The sequence below is a fragment of the Symphalangus syndactylus genome, chromosome 17, assembly GCF_028878055.3.
Source record: "Symphalangus syndactylus isolate Jambi chromosome 17, NHGRI_mSymSyn1-v2.1_pri, whole genome shotgun sequence".
Classification (NCBI taxonomy): Eukaryota; Metazoa; Chordata; class Mammalia; order Primates; family Hylobatidae; genus Symphalangus; species Symphalangus syndactylus.
Window position 1 is genome coordinate 39,790,051 of NC_072439.2, and position 19,167 is coordinate 39,809,217.

The 19,167-nt window shown below is 37.1% G+C and overlaps 1 protein-coding gene across 4 annotated transcripts in view; it reads right to left on the reverse strand.

Moving 5' to 3' along the window:
• CPNE8 (copine 8) overlaps positions 1-19,167 on the reverse strand; it is a 265,785-nt gene that overhangs the window by 182,616 nt on the left and 64,002 nt on the right. For all 4 annotated transcript variants that reach the window (XR_008651963.2, XM_063620134.1, XM_063620133.1 and 1 more), the window contains 2 exons: positions 18,923-19,026; positions 10,328-10,367 (listed from right to left, as the gene is read on the reverse strand). Coding sequence is in view for 2 of the 4 variants with exons in the window: in XM_063620133.1 (XP_063476203.1) it covers positions 10,328-10,367; positions 18,923-19,026 (144 nt within the window). In the remaining 2 variants the exon portion in view is untranslated. The remainder of the gene's footprint in view (positions 1-10,327; positions 10,368-18,922; positions 19,027-19,167) is intronic.

Below are 19,167 nucleotides of genomic sequence, written 5' to 3' on the forward strand. Positions count from 1 at the left end.
GCACAGAGAAACTAAATTGCTCAGAGCTACAATTTGGACCCAAGTCTAAACCCAAGGCTTACTACTCACCTAATCACTATGCCAAGCCATGCTGCCTCTCTGCTTCTAGTCTAATGAAAGGAATGAGACCCAGTCACAAAAAAGCTCACTAAGCCACAAAAGTAAACACTACGTTCTTCAGTGGTGGAGGTGGGGAAAGCGGTGTGAGCAGTGCTCTCATTAAAAAGACGAGGAAAAGATCTCTGTAGACCAGCATAGTCAAGGGAACATTTTCCCAAAGGAATTACTTTCTTCAGAGCCAGTAAAGAATCAGATCAGGGCCGGGCGTGGTGGCTCACGCTTGTAATCCCAGCACTTTGGGAGGCCGAGGCGGGCGGATCACGAGGTCAGGAGATCGAGACCACGGTGAAACCCCGTCTCTACTAAAAATACAAAAAATTAGCCGGGCGTGGTGGCGGGCGCCTGTAGTCCCAGCTACTCGGAGACGCTGAGGCAGGAGAATGGCATGACCCGGGAGGCGGAGCTTGCAGTGAGCCGAGATCGCGCCACTGCACTCCAGCCTGGGTGACAGAGCGAGACTCCGTCTCAAAAAAAAAATAAGAATCAGATCAGATATTGCTTGGAGGGAAGATAATTGGACATTCCAGATTTACAGAACAGATCAGAGTTACAGGCCATAGAATAATGAGAAAAGAGAAGGACTCCAGTAAAAAGCAGAAATGGAGATGAAGAGCCAAGCCCAGAGAGGGCCCTCATGACCAGACACAAAAGTTGTCTTAGAGTCATCAGAAGCAACCAGAAGCCTTTCACCAATTCAGGGACACCATTAGAGCAGTGCATTCAGAAGATTACTCAAGTGCCTGTTTGCAGAGTGATTTCAGGAATGAGGAAAAAAACCAGATGCCAGATCAATCAGAAGGCTATGGTAGTTAATAAGAGGCAAAGTGTTAAGGCCCCAAACAGTACCGCACAGAAAAATGACAGGATTTGGTGAAAACCGTACTTGCACATGAGACAAAAAATAACCCCACATCTGATACTTGGATACTGCCGGCATGGCCATACCTTCATTAAACTGCAAATCACTTTAAATTTGCTTTCAAATACATAAAGATAATTTAAGATAAAGCTTTCCCATATTTAAATTAAACAACTTTCATAATGGCACTTCTTTATCAATATCAAAACAGATTTTACAAATGTTTATGGAATTTTAATAAACCTAAATTTCTTTAAGTCTCATGGCAGCTAGAAAGAACTGAAAACTGAAGATCTGAAATGTATCATTGCTCTTCTGAGTCAGCAGCAAAAAAACACACAAGTGCGATTCCAGAATTCTTTTCTAAGCATACTTATGCTAATGGGCACCTGCAAATACTACATTTAATAAAATGGACTTTGCCAATGGAGTAGCGAGTCTCAGTAAAAGCCATCTGTGCTGAAATTACTCAAGAGAATAAAACATAAATATTGAGCAGGATCATATTAATATGGAGACATACTAACAAATACAAGAGAACACATGAACAATCATCTTGGCTGAATAAAATCAACAAAACGTGCACCAAAAAGCTGTGATGTGAATCTGTGTATTTCTGTGTCAAAGGCCACACACACACTGGTGCCAACCAGCTCTGGCCAGTCCTAGCTGATTGGCCAGAACTCCACTAGACTGGTTTGATAAACCCCTGAATTAAAAACACCTGAGTGCTAGGTAATAAGGACGATTTCATACCTACAAGAAGCACAGGAAAGTGTATGTGGCTTGACATACACTATGACATACACCACTGGACTCTACAGAAAAAGCCCCAGGAGAAAACTAAGTCAGAAGTCATTTCCTTTCCCAGCTCCACCAGTGCAGGGGAATGCAATCACCCAATCAGCTAAATTGGGACTGCTGAAGAATCAACACAGGCCCATAATGGCGGACGTGAAAAGCACAGGCATCAGCCGAGAAGGAAAACAGTACTGTGGCAGTATTGCCAGATCACTTCCCAGGCCTCTCCCTTAAAGGTGAAGCTGGGAAGCGTAAGGCTGTAGAAGACCTCGGCCTGTTGCTCTTGCAAATTCAGGTAAGTATAATGTACATACGACTTGAATGGAGGCCTCTACAGGTACCGTACATTTTGCCCCCAAATATTTATGGCACTCTCAGCTAATGTTTGTATTTTTAGTAGAGATAGGGTTTCGCCATGTTGGCCAGGATGGTCTCGAACTCCTGAGCTCAGGTGATCCACCTGCCTCAGCCTCCCAAAGAGCTAGGATTACAGGCATGAGCCACTGCACCCGGGCTTGATTCAATATTTTAGTAGAAATAATTTCTCACATTTTAATATTATAAAAAAGCATGAATTTGTCTTTTTAACGGATAGATCCATCTACAAACCAAAATGCTAAATCCAACCTCCGAGAGATAATACAAAGTTCCAAATTTAAATTACAAATACAGTTTCTAAAATTATACCCTATCCCTGAATGTATACATTTCTTCTCCCTCAGCACAACTGTTGATTTTTAAGATATTTTTGGCTACGCCAGGAGCAGTGGCTCACGCCTGTTATCCCAGCAGTTTGGGAGGCCAAGGCGGGAGGATCACTTGAGGTCAGGCAATCAAGACCAGTCAGGCCAACATGGTGAAACCCCATCTCTACTAAAAATACAAAAATTAGCTGGGTGTGGTGCTGTGTGCCTGTAATCCCAACTACTTGGGAGGCTAAGGCAGGAGAATCACTTGATCCCGGAGGCAGAGGTAGCAGTGAGCTGAGATCGTGGCACTGTACTCCAGCCTGGGTGACAGAATGAGACCTTATCTCAAAAAAAAAAAAAAAGAAAAAGTATCTTTGGCTTTCTAACAGTCCAAATGAAGGCAGTTAAATAAGACACTGAAAGAAAATTAAGTTTTCAACAAGTAGATGATCAGTGACTGAAATTAACCTTTTTTTTTTTTTTGAGATGGAGTCTTGCTCTGTCGCCCAGCCTGGAGTGCAGTGGCGCGATCTCGGCTCACTGCAAGCTCCGCCTCCCGGGTTCACACCATTCTCCTGCCTCAGCCTCCCAAGTAGCTGGGACTACAGGTGCCCACCACCACGTCCGGCTAATTTTTTGTATTTTTAGTAGAGACAGGGTTTTACCGTGCTAGCCAGGATGGTCTCGATCTCCTGACCTCGTGATCTGCCCACCTTGGCCTCCCAAAGTGCTGGGATTATAGGTGTGAGCCACCGTGCCCAGCCACCAATTTTTAAAAATTATCCACATATTGGCCGGCCATGGTGGCTCACGCCTGTAATTCCAGCACTTTAGGGGACAGAGGCCGGCGGATCACTTGAGGTCAGGAGCTCAAGACCAGCCTGGGCAACATGGTGAAAACCCATCTCTACTAAACATACAAAAATTAGCAAGGTATGGTGGTACAGGCCTGCGGTCCCAGCCACTTGGTAGGCTGAGGCAGGAGAATAGCTTGAACCCGGGAGGTGGAGGTTGTAGTGAGCCAAGATTGGGCCACTGCACTCCAGCCTGGGTGACAGAGTAAGACGCTGTCTCAAAAAAAAAAACCACATATATACTCAATAATTGCAAACAATTGCAACATATAGCTTTTCAAAATAAAGCTATGCTATAGTAAAATAACATTCTACCATAGTTTTTAAATATTTATATTCACAAATATTACAAATCTATGGAAAATATTTACATTGTTACAGCACATCACTTTTGATAGAACACTAGTTCATCAATAATGAAATTCAAAATGTAATATGTTAACAGAAAATAAGTAAATATTCTCACTGCTAGTAAACATGGTGAGACAGGTGCTATGCCAAATAACTAGAAAACTTACTAAATATTATGATCAGATGTCTGAAATATAGCATTATCAAATAATAATATTAAATATGACATCATACTATGACAAAGTATCATTATTAAATACTAAGCCCTGAGTAAGGGCCAGTTTTATGTGCAAACGATCCCACCTAATATAAGTTAATGAGTGCTGAAGTTACTATACTCAAACCCATCAGGCATTGTCCCTATCTCTGTCTGAAAGTCTAAGGCAGATTCTTTAAGACCCTACTGAAAATGCAAATGGAAAGATAGCCATGTATAGCAACAGTCATAAACACTTTAGCTTGAATATGTGTATAAGGCTACCTCTCATCATCTAATAAGAACTAGAAAGAAGGCTACAGGAAAAAAGAAAGTTTTTATTGAAAAAGCATCAAAGGATAACATGAAGAGCTCTTTTACACAGGGCAGTCAGGTAAGGCCTCGCAGTTATCTATTCAAGTAGATACCTGAATAATATGAGGGAGGGAACCATGTGAATATCTGGGGCAGAAGCATTACAGATAGGAGAAAAAGCAAGAATAAAGTCCCTGAGACAAGTACTTGGGTGCTCAAGGAAAAGCAAGAGAGACAGCAGGTTAGAGCAGGGTGAGCAATGACGAGAATGGCAGGAGAGGAGGTAACCCGGGGCTATATCAAGGACTGATTTCTATCCTAAGTGTGGATGAAAGCCATTGGAGGGTTTAAACTGGAAAGTGACATGTCCTAGCTGGCTTTTAAAATGATCATTCTAGCTACTCTTCTTCCCTCAAGATTCTATCCTATTCTCTTCTCCATTTGTATTTTCTTAGATAACTCTGAGTTCCAACTTGATTGGCCGATGGTTACTAAATCTATATCTTAGTCTTCAAACACTGCCTAACCAATATCTCCATTTGGATGCTTACTGGGGGTCTCAAATTTAACATGAACTTGGCCTTACCATGGGTCTCTCAATCCTCACCCCCCTGCCTCAATCTCCTTCTCCCCAGTGTACCTCATTATAGGAACCTCATCACTTTTTACCCAATTTTTCTCATCAGGAACCTAGTAGAGACTCTAACTTCTCTTATTTTTACACTGGACATCCAATTCATCATCAGTCATACTACCAACATATATTCCAAATCTGACCACGTCTTACCACTTCAATGGTTTTTAACCACCAAAGGTTGCTCACCCAGTCAAACTACAACAGCCTTATAACTGATCTCCTTAATTCCAGTCTTGCTTCCTCAACCCCATTCTCCACTTCAACTGTCACAGTCACCATTTAAATGCATAAATGAGATCACACCATCCTCCAGTGACATCCATCCGAAAAAAGAAAAATCCAAACTCTTTTTAACTGTGGCCTACAAATCTCTCCATCATCTGATTCCTATGTATGTTTCCGAACTATTTCAGTACACTCCCTTCATCACTCATAATATTTTACATATGGCAGCCATCTTCCTGTCACACCAACATTCCAACCTTTTTTTTTTTTTTCTGTTTTTTTTTTTTGAGATGGCGTTCACTCTGTCACCAGGCTGGAGTACAGTGGCACAATCTCGGCTCACTGCAACCTCTGCCTCCCTGGTTCATCCCTGGTTCAAGCGATTCTCCTGCCTCAGCCTCCTGAGTAGCTGGGATTGCAGGCATGTGCCACCACGCCCAGCTAATTTTTGTATTTTTAGTAGATACAGGGTTTCACCATGTTGGCCAGGATGGTCTCAATCTCCTGACCTCATGATCCGCCCACCTCGGCCTCTCAAAGTTCTGGGATTACAAGCATGAGCCACCGCGCCTGGCCCCAAACTCTTTCTTGACTCGAGGCCACTGTACTATTCTTCCTTTTGCCTGGGATGCTGTTCTCCTAGATTTTCATTCATTCCCTCCTTCTCCTCAGTAAATATACACCCAAGGTGATAAATGGCATAGAACCATGCTGGTTGGTTTAGGGAAACTTCAGCTTCTAACTACTGGTACTTCTCCAGTCACTCTCTCCCGGTGTCAATGTCTTATTAGTGTAAGTGCCATAAAGAAAGTCAAGTATCTTAATCATTTATTGCATTCGTGTTCATTGAGTAAATCTGCTTACCTCACCTCTTCAATTCCAAAATGTAAGCTGCTTTAGGAGAGAGGACTTGTTTGTCTTATTCATTGCCATATTCCCCAGCATGACAAGTGCCTGTGCTATATTTATTGCCTGTCTGCCTATATGAATATATATTAATACTTTAGAATTCAGTTCATCTATATATAGGTTAAATTAGCTTTATACTCTAATGAAAGAATCTTGCCCCACTTAAAAATCTGTTTCTATGAGGAAATCCATTTCATAGTCCAAACAACATTCAAATAAATTTTTAAATATAACTGATCTGTATGTGAAAGTTTATATTTATAATATTTAGAAAGTGTGTTAAAAAATACACACCTTCACTGAAGGCTAGTGTCTAGTGTACAAAATAATCCAGTGAGCCATGAATACGTCTGAAACAAAAAGTTTAGTGGTGTCTTCTGCAACCAACCAAGTGGATAAATGTATTTTGGATTGCCTTGTGTGTATGAAAATTTAGTATATAGAGTACAGTTTCTATGTCATCTGGTCCAACATCCCAAGCAGAATCCTATACACACCAATTATGGGCCTGTCATTAATCATTTCATTAATGATTTGGCTCGTGCAATTTAATTATGCAAACGAAAGTATGCTATGTAGTTCTGCTAATGGTATTTAGATGAGTAGGTTCACTAGCACCTTAGAGAACAAACTGAGAATTCAAAATGCCATATTTTGTTCACAGGGCCTAACACTATAGGGAAAAATATCTTAGTAAAGCTATTTCCTCAGAGAATCATAAACAGAATAAATCTTCTAAAGAAAGATGTCCCTAGATTCCATAAGTCTTTGTCTGGTGCACAATGATTTTCACTAAAACACGTTTCCACCACAAATAGAATCAATTAAAGTAATTATGTCTTATGTCATATTTATTTGCAATGTTAGAAATCTAAGGTGCAGTTCTATATTCTATATCCATTTTCCCTAACAGTATCAAAAAATAGGAATTTGACCCAAGAGTCTTAAGTACCGAACACCAAATAAAGCCATCCTGAAAGAAAATTATTTCATAATTATCGGAAATGAGAATGGAAAAAAAATTATTATTACTAATTCAAGGGGTCTCTCTTGCTACAAAATCCCTTTTATAAAAAAAAAAAAAATAAGTGCCTTTATGCCACATGCAACCTGGGCACTTAGCAGTTTTTCCTAAAAGGTTCCAGTTCATATTTATTTCACTTTGCAAAATTGGCAGGTAGACAACAAGTCTTAATGAATCATATCCTCAGGGAATAAACCTATCTTGTTCATTGATTCTGTCTGATCTTCAAAAATCCTCATGAATTCCTTTTGGGTTGGATGAGCTATATGAGCCTTTACCTAAAATCTGTACTTGTATGCTTTCAATTAAGGAGCGGCTTTTGCTATAAATTTGTAACAGAAATCTAGATAGTCATCTCTAATAGTTCTTACAACAATTCAAAAACACATTTTTCTTCTCTTTCAACATCCTTCACCCACTTACAAGCTCAGGCACTTATTAACTAATCAGTATAGTTGACTAAATATATTTTAAAAATATAACACAGACACAAATATAAAGGATAGCTTAAAATGTGAAATAATATAAATCATGGGACCTACAGGAGATGATGCAATATGTCGGTAGAAAAGTAATGAGAATCTGAACTAAGGCAATAACAGCAAGAAGGGAAAGAAGAAGGCAGAAAGAGAAGCACTTTTTTGTTAGAAGGAACAGGACTTGGTGACTCAGTAAGAGTCAAATGTAACACAGAAAGTGGTTAACCATGCATCCAAGTTTTCTAACTGAGTAAACTGTGTTGATGAATTATTCTCAAGATAAATCACAGAAGCAGAAGCACATGATCTGGAAGGAAAAAATCATAAATTTTAGATCTACTTGAGTTTTAGGCTTCTGTGGAGTATGTACTAGGAAATACTTAACAAGCAATTGAAACTTGCATTTGCTAAGGTATCCAGAGGGATAAACACTTGAGGGTCATCAGGTATGGTAGGGACATGGTTGAGCTCTCCCAAAAACAGTTTATACAGTGAGATGAGATAAAAATTGAAAATCAAGTTATGAGAAAAAATAATATTAAGGGATAAGAGGAGGAAATAAAGCTTAAAATGACAGATAATGGGTAAACAGGGAGGCTGGAGAAGCAGCAAGGGAGAGGTTTCTGTGGAAGTTAGAAATGAATGTTTCAAGAATGGAGTAGTCAATCCTATTTGGAACAGAGAGAGAGAGAGAGAGATTACGAGGTAAAGAGTGAAGAGAATACATTCAATCTTAATCTAACCTATGTCGGGGTAGTTTAAGCAGAAGTGAAAACCTGATGAGGAGATAGTAAAAGAGGTATCATGAAGGTAAAGCAGTGTCAAGATAAAATTTCTTAAGATGAGAAGATAAAATTTTCTTATGAAAATAAAAGTATTTCTACAAAAGAGAAAGATTTGAGAGGAAACACACATTTATGGTTTCTAGGAGGAGTGTCTCTTATATAATAAAATGTAGTCACTAGTGACTATTAAAGGGAAAAGAATTAGCCATGTTTAAGGTACCTTCCTATCCCATACACTTCTCTCTGCCCTGTACTCAAGGCAACTCCACTGATAGGAAACACATGTTCCCAACTTCACTTAAAATATCCAACCCCATGGAAATGTCCTTACCTGCCAGTTATTACGCCCTTTGAAGAGTAGTTTGAACTAAGAAACACAGAAACTATATTCAGGGAGAGTGGTACTTGGAAATCTACGTCCAGTCAGAAGTGGGGAGGTCATTTCCCTAAACAGAGAAACTTGGTCTTCAGAGAGAAGCAGAAGCTCAGAGAAAAGACATGGTAAAAAGAATATGTGGCCTGAGAGAGAGAAAGAGAAATGGAGAGAATAGCTATCTCACTCACAACTCACCACCCTGTTTCCAGTGCCAGCTCCCACAAAGCCAACCTACACTTCACATTTATGACATGCTCATAATCCCTTTAATCAACAACCTATGTGTGAGAAGTGAATACATTTCTTTCCTTACAACTCAACAACTTTGACTGTAAAATGCAGTTTCTTTTCTGATTCTTTTTAGGACATTTGCAAAACTTCCGATATAAAGCTATGCAAATAAATTGTAAATGTCTAGTCACAATGCTATAAGCCTTAATCATGAGCAGGAAGGTGGCATGACAATCACAATGAACTTTACTTATGGAGAGCAGTAAGCTTGTTGCAGCATTTTTTTCAACCTGTAAAGAGGTAAATCACTTAGAAAGACTGTTCCTGAATACTTCTTCACATGATTCTGCTGTATGCTTCATAACACAAATAAATCTCATACCTCCTTCAATGAAGGGGGCAGCAGTAAATATGATTTTTACCACCATACGTATCCATGCTCCCATATTTTCCAAATCTGTTTCCTAGCTCGTAATCCCCCATTCTGTCTCATCTCTTTTCTGAATTATCACACTCCCCTTCTCCAAACTTCATGGGAAATCACATGCCCATCTATTCTAATTTGACAGCCTACAACAGTGGAAAAGTTAAAAAATCTCACCCTCCTACATTTCTGGGCACTGTTAGTCCAGCCAGCCTCCTAACTCTGACACAGCTGCTAATTCTACATCTGTGTACCCAGATTTCACTTGGCACCTCAATTATCCCCTTTTAGAATGCTGTTTTCACACTCATTCAGCCCTTCCTACTAGGGGTGGCCTAATTCCAACTTCACAGGTCAATAAACAAGTTGATGATTAGCACGATGTTTTGCTGGAGTATCTCACTCTCATTCCTCCCTTCCCATCTGCACTTCTTTTCTGTCTAGCTCTGATGCCCGACTACTCCTGGACCTGGAAACTTCCCCAGGTAACAGTTGTTCCTCTTGAGAAAAGAGGAATAGGTCGAAGGAGGGACCCAAAAAAGAAAACAAAACTATAAGTGACTTGAGGACAGAGATTATGTCTATCATGCCCATATTATGCCCTCTGAAACTAGCACCATGCCTGGCATATACAGATATTCAGGAAATATTGTTAAATAAACTCCAAAAAAAAAAAAACCAGAATAACAAAACCCTCTGCCTACACTCAGCTACTTCCCATTCTCTCAGAAGTTAAACCTTTCAAAAAGACACTTGCAATTTCATCTTGCTTAACCTGATCCAACTTCAAGCATCACTGGGAACTGTAATTATCATTTATTGAAAAAATAAAGATTAAAAATTAAAAAGATTAGTCCATTTTACTTACTAAAGATAACTTTTTTTAATAAGCTCCTCCAAAATGTTTTTCTGGGGTTCTTTTAAAATGTTACTTATTTTCTATGACAATCATGTTACATGAATAACTTAATAGATGTATAACTTTAATATTAATAAGTCAGCATAAGTACTAATCATTATAACATTATAAAAACATAAAAATATGAACTTACATGTTTGGATAAGTTGGGGCTCTTTGAATCAACATCATACCTAAAAGATTGAAATATAAAACTCAAATTATTTCCACAAAATACAGCTAGAAAAAAAAACAGTATTTTCCAAAACGCATATAAAATATAAAAATGAATCCAAAATAATACCAATAGGAAGAAAAACTTAGCAAATTTTAAAGTTTCCCATAATCTGTGGCTTACATGCCAGTGGTAGAATTCACGATCCTTGGGTTCTTTCATTTCTAAACACCTAACAAGTCTTAATATTTTCTCAATAATCAATTCTGCTTTTTGATAAGTTTAAACTTTCTCTTTTCTGTGCATAAGTTTAAACTTTCTCTTTTCTGTGCATCAGTAGTATCCCAGTACTGTGCTACTTCAAAATTCCTTAAAAACTGAAAAGCCCTCTTCTCTGGACATCATTTTAAAGGGCATCCTTGAGGTGATAGAAATGTTCTGTATAGTGCCAGGATAAATGTCAATATCCTATTTGTGATATTGCAAGATGTTGCTACTGGGGGAACCTAGGTAAAGGATACACAAGTCTCTCTGTATAATTTCTGTATTATTTTTTATAACTTCATGTGAATGAATCTATGTTTATCTCAAAATAAAATATTTTAAAAAATCAAATTAATTATTTAACAAACAGATCCTGGTAACAGGTTGTCCTTAACACACATTTTAATTTTTACTTAATATCTTAAATGCTATTGTTAAATTGGCTGCAGTAATGAGACACTATTTTTCCCTAATCACAGAACTTGAAGAAAACATACATTTTATGGAAACAAACGTATTTACGTAAGACTACCATATGTTCTGGTTTTGACCAGTTGCTACTGGAAGCTAATCAGTTCTTGGAAAGATTCTGCAATAAGATCATTCATCATCACTTTATCCCCTGGCATTAAAGAGTTTGTAGAAGTAGAGAGGACACTGATAGTCAAAATACTGTCAATTTGCCAAATTCTTGTATAGGAAAATATTTGTACTGACTACAGTCTTTCTCCCAAATCATATTCATTTCAAATTTCTTGTGAATAGCTTCCTACCAAAAATTAACTGCCTCTTTAAAGGTTAAAGTCTCCTCTCTCACATAAGAATGTTTTCACAAATAAAGAAAGCATCGCAATCATTAAAAGTTCATTGAGTACACGGATGCTAGGCAGAGGGTCCATTCACTCTCTAGCAAAGAATGTTTACCATAAACTAGCTTTAGAATTGCAATGGTTCTAGGTAATAATCATCCAAGGATACTAAGGCTTTGAGGTGAAAGGACAAGGTCTTTTCTAATCAGGCAGACAACACCAGAACAATCTTAGCATTACTCCAAGTGATGGGATGTGAAAGATAATACACAGAGCCACTCTACAGAGATGGAATTTCTTGCCTCACCTTCTCTTTTAAAAAAATATTATGAATCTCATCAACAGATAACTGGTATTAAAAAGGGGAAGGAAATTATTATAGAATACAGGAGACACAGGAGAAAAATACAATGTGTGACTCTTGTTTGGAGCCTGACTTAAACAAACTAATTGTAGGACATTTTTAAGACAATCAGAGAAATTTCCAAATGGCCTGAATGTTAGCTGCCATTAAGTAGTTATTTGGGGTAAGGCTGGACAATGGCGTGGTGGTCTTATAAAAACAAGCAAACAAACAGGAGGGTCATAAATAAGCATCCTTATCTGTGAGAGCTTTATTTTGAAGTATTGTAGGTGAAATGATTTGCTTTAAAGTGATTCAGCAATAAGTATATAATAAATAACCTGGAGGAAGTAAATGAACCAAAACTGGCAATACACACATGCCATTTTTGAATCTGCTTGAAAATGTCCATGATAAAACTTAAAATATTTAGAGCTTTTTCTGTCTTTATCAAAATAGTCTCTCCTCCAGAAGTCCTGTGACTTCCTTTCCGCAGGGAAAAGCAGCAGAAAGATGAAGGATTAAATGCAGAGAATATGACTTCTTGTTATTATTTTTTAAATAAGGAGGAAGTTAATTGCCTCTCTCTTCCAACAGCACACACTCATTATGACCTGTTTACCTATGTAAATGAATTTATTTTCATAATTTTATAATTAAATTTTACAATAGCAAAAAAAAAAAAAAAACGCATGATGCAAAAACCTGCCTCAGAAGAATTACAAATTACTCTCCTTCGCATCAAGGTATTCTGAGCACTTTCAACAGCTATAGCCTGGAATTTTAAATCAGCAAATTGCCAACATTTACTGTAGAACTACAGTTGCTCGTACAAAAAAATACATTTTTTTACCCAAGAAATGTTTCTTATATAAGAAAATTTTTTTAAAGGTAAGATTGAAATTAGCAACTTAAACAATATAAGAGATGAAACATAGCTGTGCTAGCTCCTTCTCAAAAATCAACTCTGGAAACTATCTTCTAAAAAGAACCGAGTGTGGATTGGGGAGAAATGACACCGAATGTTCAATTAAGAAGTAAAAGGAAAATGTTTTCATCACAAAAAGCTTAAGTATCTTCAAATACAATCCTCTTTCACTGTAATTTACAAAGCTTTTTAAATACCATTATCTCATAGGTAATTTACATCATACATCTGAATACCGTATGTTAGATTATAAAGCATTAGAAATTACCATTTTTCCTTTTTTTTTTTTTTTTTTTTTGGAGACAGAGTCTCACTCTGTTGCCCAGGCTGGAGTGCACTGGTGCAATCTCAGCTCACTGCAACCTCTGCCTCCCCAGTCCAAGTGATTCTCCTGCCTCAGCCTCCAGAGTCACCGGGGTGGCATAGGTACCTGCCATCACACCTGGCTAATTTTTGTATTTTTAGTAGAGATGGGGTTTCACCATGTTGGCCAGGCTGGTCTTGAACTACTAACCTCAGGCAATCCGCCCCCCTCAGCCTCCAAAAAGTGCTGGGATTACAGGGGTGAGCCACCGTGCCTAGCCTAAAATTACCATCCTTCTTTTAACACAATTTTTCTTCTAACTTTTCTAAATACATCAAGACTTCTCTAATCCCACTCTCACAGGTCATAACATAAACACTACATCCTAACTGGTTACAATGTATACGTGTACCTGTGTATCTGTTTATAAGTTCCATACTTTCTTTAAGGAAGACAGAATATAAGATCATGGAGGAAGCTTGGTAGTTTCCCCTAAGAGGATGCATCCACTGTGCCTAAATTTAGTAACAAATTTTGTAAACAACTTCATCCTGCCATTGAAACGTTATTACTACAGTAATGAATTGGCAGTAGCTGATTTGTGTGCACCTTAGGATTACATTTTTGACTCGAGAGTAACAGATATTGATGGAAATTTTTCTTTTATTTCTGGAATTGCAACTAAGGCCCAGAGAAAAACAAAATATGTGATCATGCTTAGCTCAGAGTTACTGAGTCAATCACATTAGGATCATATACTTTCTCCCTAAAGTTCAGGGGACCAGTCCATGGCCAGGTGATGAACACACTATTCCTAAGTGAAGACTTTTCCCTCTCCGTTGGGGGGCAGCAGGGGGGTTCTTTCCACTCCCCAAAGCCAAGTAAAGTATGGCTCCAAAATCTGGGATGCCTGCAAGAAGGGGAGTGCAGCATCTGGTTCATCAGTAAGCTAAGGGGCCCTGCTGCAAGTCCACCCTGGGGCTGTCAATGAAAGAGAAACTCACTGGAAAGTTCTAGAAAGTGCTTTCTGAGAGATGAAAAACATAGAATAATGTCCTTTTTGGCCCCTCCTTCATAAGGACAAGACAAGCAAAGTACTTAAAATGTGTCCCCTGAGGCTGATTCCCACATAAGGGCTGGATTTTTTGGACGGTAGGAGACCCACATCTCTGTCTCCCAACACCGCTTACGTTTTTGCATTCCCACCTCCCTTCTGTCCTGCAAGGAGCTGGGCAATAGCTCCAGCTGAAGGTAGAGGAAGTGAAAAGTCTTAAATGAAGTTTGAGATTAAAGTTTTAAAATAAAAAGTACCTAACAATTAACAGAGTAAGATGGTTCTAAGAAACAAAAGTGACTGAAAAGGCATGAAATTAGACTTTGACATTGTTAAGGGAGCCCTTAACCAATGGGAAAAACCACAGTTGACATGGTGTTGGGACAACTACTAGAAGAAATAAAACAACTTATTTTTCCTCAAAGTGTTGAGATCCATCTAAAATATTTTGTAATAACATTATACATTTCACGATTATCACCATTTTATTTATCAAGAAAGAAAATAATTATCTGGGTAAGTCATATCTAGACTCAGAAATCCCTTTTTAGTGTTCCAGTCTGAATGGAAAAACAAATGAGAAGAGTAATTTCTAAATTATGCTGTATCTGGCACATACTACGAAGTGATAAGGCTATCCACACTTCCTGCTCAAACACATTTTGGTACAGCTACTCTACCACTAATAAAGTTTTCAACCATGACAACAAAGTGGATTTATTAGGAACCTGTATCAGTGTGATAATTTTAATGAAAATAAATAAATGTCAAAGTTTATTACTTTCTCTGTGATATATACATAGCATGATGAGAGAAACCATGTCTCTTGAATGAGTAAGCACATACCGGATCAAAAAGGCAAGGGAATTTTAGGACTTATAGCCAATAAGGTAATCTTGAAAATATATCTCAGACATACCATAGTAACAATAAAAAAATTATTATCGGTTAACTATTATAGTACTTACAAGAATTTGGGTCAGTGGTAGCAGAAATAAGTTGTCTCTATCTCTTTCTCTCTCTTTTTCTCTCACTGTCGTTACAATTATTTAAGCACTGATTTTTTTTTAAGTTTATAAAAGCCATTTCTAAAACCTGTTACAATATCCAGTTTAGATAAAACATGTTCAAAGCTTCTTTTTTAATTTTTTTAGACTTTTATAAAATCAATAGGCATTAAGTAAATCCAAAACAATTCTGAAAACCATTTACATCTATCCGTTGCTCAATTTACACTAGTGCATCTTTCAGCATGCTGTTCCTTCAACGAACTACATTACTGCAATGAAAATTGATCACACAAAATGAGGCCATTTTTGTCACACCCAACTAAAACAGAATCAGGACTGAAGGGGCAGCAGAGCCATGGGGAAAATCACTTGGGAGTCACAAACACCTACTCCAAGAACTGTCTCACAAGCCCAATCCAAAACCTCAAGGACCTGCTGTGATTTTGAGACAAGTTTAACCTTGTAATTGCCACCCCTTACCAATGAAAGATCACCAGCTTCTGTAAGACACAACCAGCATCAATAAAGTTTCTTTCAAAACAACCTATGTAATTTTTCTCTTTTCCCAGTAAAACTCCAGCCTTTCCTTTTGTTCTCTGAACACACCAGAAACCATTCTGGTATGTGTGTGTACGTGCGCAAATTGCAATTCTAATTATTGTATATTATTCCTAAATACTTTTCTTAGAGATTAATCTCTGAATATATTTACTTAAGGCTGATACTGCCAATATGTCAGAATATTTGCAGTAGTTCTCTGGGTGGTAGAGGTTGGGACTACTGGTAATTTGTATTGCCTACTTTAATCTTTTTTATTTTCCGATTTTTTTACCATGAATATGTTACTTTTACTAGGAATAACACATTGCTAAGAATTTTAAAAGCCAATATCACAGGTATAATATATATATATATATATATAACTCGTGAACTAATTACACTATTTCCACATTTACTTATGTAGATATCCTGAAGAAATCACAATAATAACAATGATGATAATAATAATAAGCGTATTCTTTCAGGTTAAAGGTTATTATGTGAGTATTCTAAAAAATGGAAAATCAAAAGGAATTAAAGTGATAGCAAAGACACTACATGAACTAAGAGGATGGACTTGTTATTCTTCTTGATGATCTCCTGCAGGTAACCCTTTCTAGCCCTAATTGCTTGAACTTTTCAGCAATCATATAAAATGGAGATGTTCTTTGAATTGAATTTCTGAAACTAACAAAATACATGCAAAAGGTAAAACAATACTTATTTAATTCCATTTTGCAGTATGCTTTCACATTTCAAACATTACACTGTTTCTGTAAAAATTGCTTCAACTTCAATTAGGAAGTTAAAATATATCCATTTACATAACATTAATTTATGTTACTTTATAGTTTCCTGACACTCTGAGATAAATGTTCCTGGAACAGACAAGTTTTGAGTATCAGGTAATGAAAGAAGAGCAGGACATGGATCTAAAAATCAGAGCTAAATAACTGACAAGGAGTTCAGGGAAGTAACAAAGCTTATAGATCTCCAATGTTGAAATCAAACTAAAATACAGAGATGAATCTCTAAATTAAATCTTTTATTTGGGATGCACAGAATTGCAATTCAGGGCATATACACACATACCAGGGTGGTTTTCATTCAGTATGTCCAAAAAACAAAGAGAAGGTTGGGAGTTTTATTAGAAAGAGAAACGCTATATATTGCTTTGAAAGAAAACTGATTGGCACTACAGAAGATTTTGGGAGCTGGCAAAAGTGATTGGTGAGTGACGGTGGTAGGTAAAACTAGTCTTAGAGTCATGGCAGGTCATGACTGTTCTTTAGGGTTACAGTGGACCAATTCAGCAATTGGCCTTGTGGAAAATTCAATTCTTGGGACAGGTGCTATAAGTGCTTTTCCCCGCTGGCCTCTTGACTCTGATTTAGTTGAGTATGACAAGAATGACTCAATTCATATAATCAACTTTCACACCAAGTTGATTTCAAAGATTTAGAACCAGACAGTGGGTACTCCTGTCTGCATCCTATAATCCTAAAATTTGGCTCTGAGTAATCTGTCCTCTGAAAACGTAAAGTATATATAAATATATATTACAAAAAAGATTTGCATCCAAGGAAACTCACTGCAGGATTATATGTAGTAGGAAAAATGGAACCAGCCAAATGCCCATCAGTAAGTGTTTGGTTAAATAAATTACAGTTCTTTTGAACAATGGAAATTATATAACCTTTAAAATGAATGTGGTATATGCATACTTTGTGGCATAAAAGGATATCTGCAAAATACAAGGTAAAGGAAAATATATTTATTGCAATTCCTGTATGCATATGTGTATGCTTAAAGAAAAAAAAAAACTCCCATCATATACATTGAGTCATTTGCAGGTTTGGGAGGGGGGACAATGTTTTTTGTATTAGGATAAAAGGAAGCTTTCATTTTAAATGTCTATATCACTTAAAGTTTGCAATAAATATTTATTACTTTCAACAGTGAAAACAATGCAGATGAATGAGAAAGGAAGAAAAAGAAAGAAAAAAACAAAGGGGAGAACAAAGAATCATGAAATAGAGACTGGTTTTAATATAAAGTTAAGTCTGGGATTAAGGAGGAAAAATTAAGACTCCCACGCTGGTGTAAAAGAAAATTCTTAAAAAGCAATTGCTACCAAGACCCAGAATAATGGGAGAATTCAACCACATACTACATGATTTATATCTGTTTTTTAGTGGCAACGCTATGTGCAGCCTCTACCATAAACATAATCAGAAGTGACTACATTCCATTTCACTTTCTCTTCTGATGAGCCTCATTTTTACTATTTGCAAAGGAGTTTCTAAAAAATAAAAAACCAAATGTAGATGTAATAAATTTTGTTTGATAAATATGACAAATACTCAATATTCCTGAAGAAAGAAGCTAGTATAAGATCTTTTTTAAACACAAGCACTGTGGGTTATTTTACCATGCATATTTTAGAGGAAAATGAGAAAGACTATTAACAGTAAAGAGCCATTATTTTTTATATTATGAAGCAAATCATGACTTTTTCAAATAAGATATTGATAGCTTTTGTTATCAAAAAGTATTTAAAAATTGTAAAAGCATGGTACATCAGGATTTTCAGCTATTTAAAATAAGACATTTATCTTTTTAATGTTCATAAATTTCCTTTAATTATTTTGATATTTTAGGCATATTTTACCCACCTCCCCACAACAGATTTCCTTTTAATCATATCCAGATACTTCAACAATCGCTACAGTTCACTTCTGTGGAACAAAAACTCTATAATAATATAAACAGGCTGACTCTAGGTTCTCTGTGGACAGGAACTTGGATTTGACAATAATGTTTTAATATGCCAGATTTAGTATCAAAGTAACAAGAATACTTAACATATTTAAAATGCTGACTTGATTATCCTGGCCCTTGGAAAAATACAAGGCTACCAAGGGATGAACGGAAGCCATAGTTAGGCAGACATCCAGGTGCTATGCTAAGAAGCTGCTGAGCCAAACTTAAAGATCTGAGAGACATCAGCCATGGGAGTGGATGTGATAACTTTGGAGTATACATAGAACTTGTAGGAAATGCACTGAAGCACGGGGCAGTTGGGAAGAATGTCCATATACACCGTCCTGCATGGCTAAACTGCTCACCTATTCATCCAACATGTATTCAGACCTACAAAATGCAAAGCAGGGGGCTTGCTTGGGCCACATGCTGAACAGAATTAATCTGGTTTCCTGCCAATATAATCTAGAACTCAGTGCAACCATAGGACCCTGCCTTACATTAGTAATATTGTCTTTAAAATCAAATTTTTCTAAATGCAAGTTTTAGTAGAACTTACAAGTCAAAACGAAGATTCTCTCTTTCTTCAAAAAAGTAGTCCAGAATAAACTTTCTTACAAAATCAGGATTTAAAGTATTATCAATTACTTCAGTTCTTCCAAACTGTGGAAAGAGAGAGAGAATTTAAAATTAAACCTTGTATGGCTACTTATTACAAGTACAGTACTTAACATCACACAGTTCTTCTAAAAAATAAGCAATAAATATCCAAATAATAGAAATTTTTTAGCGATCAAATCACCT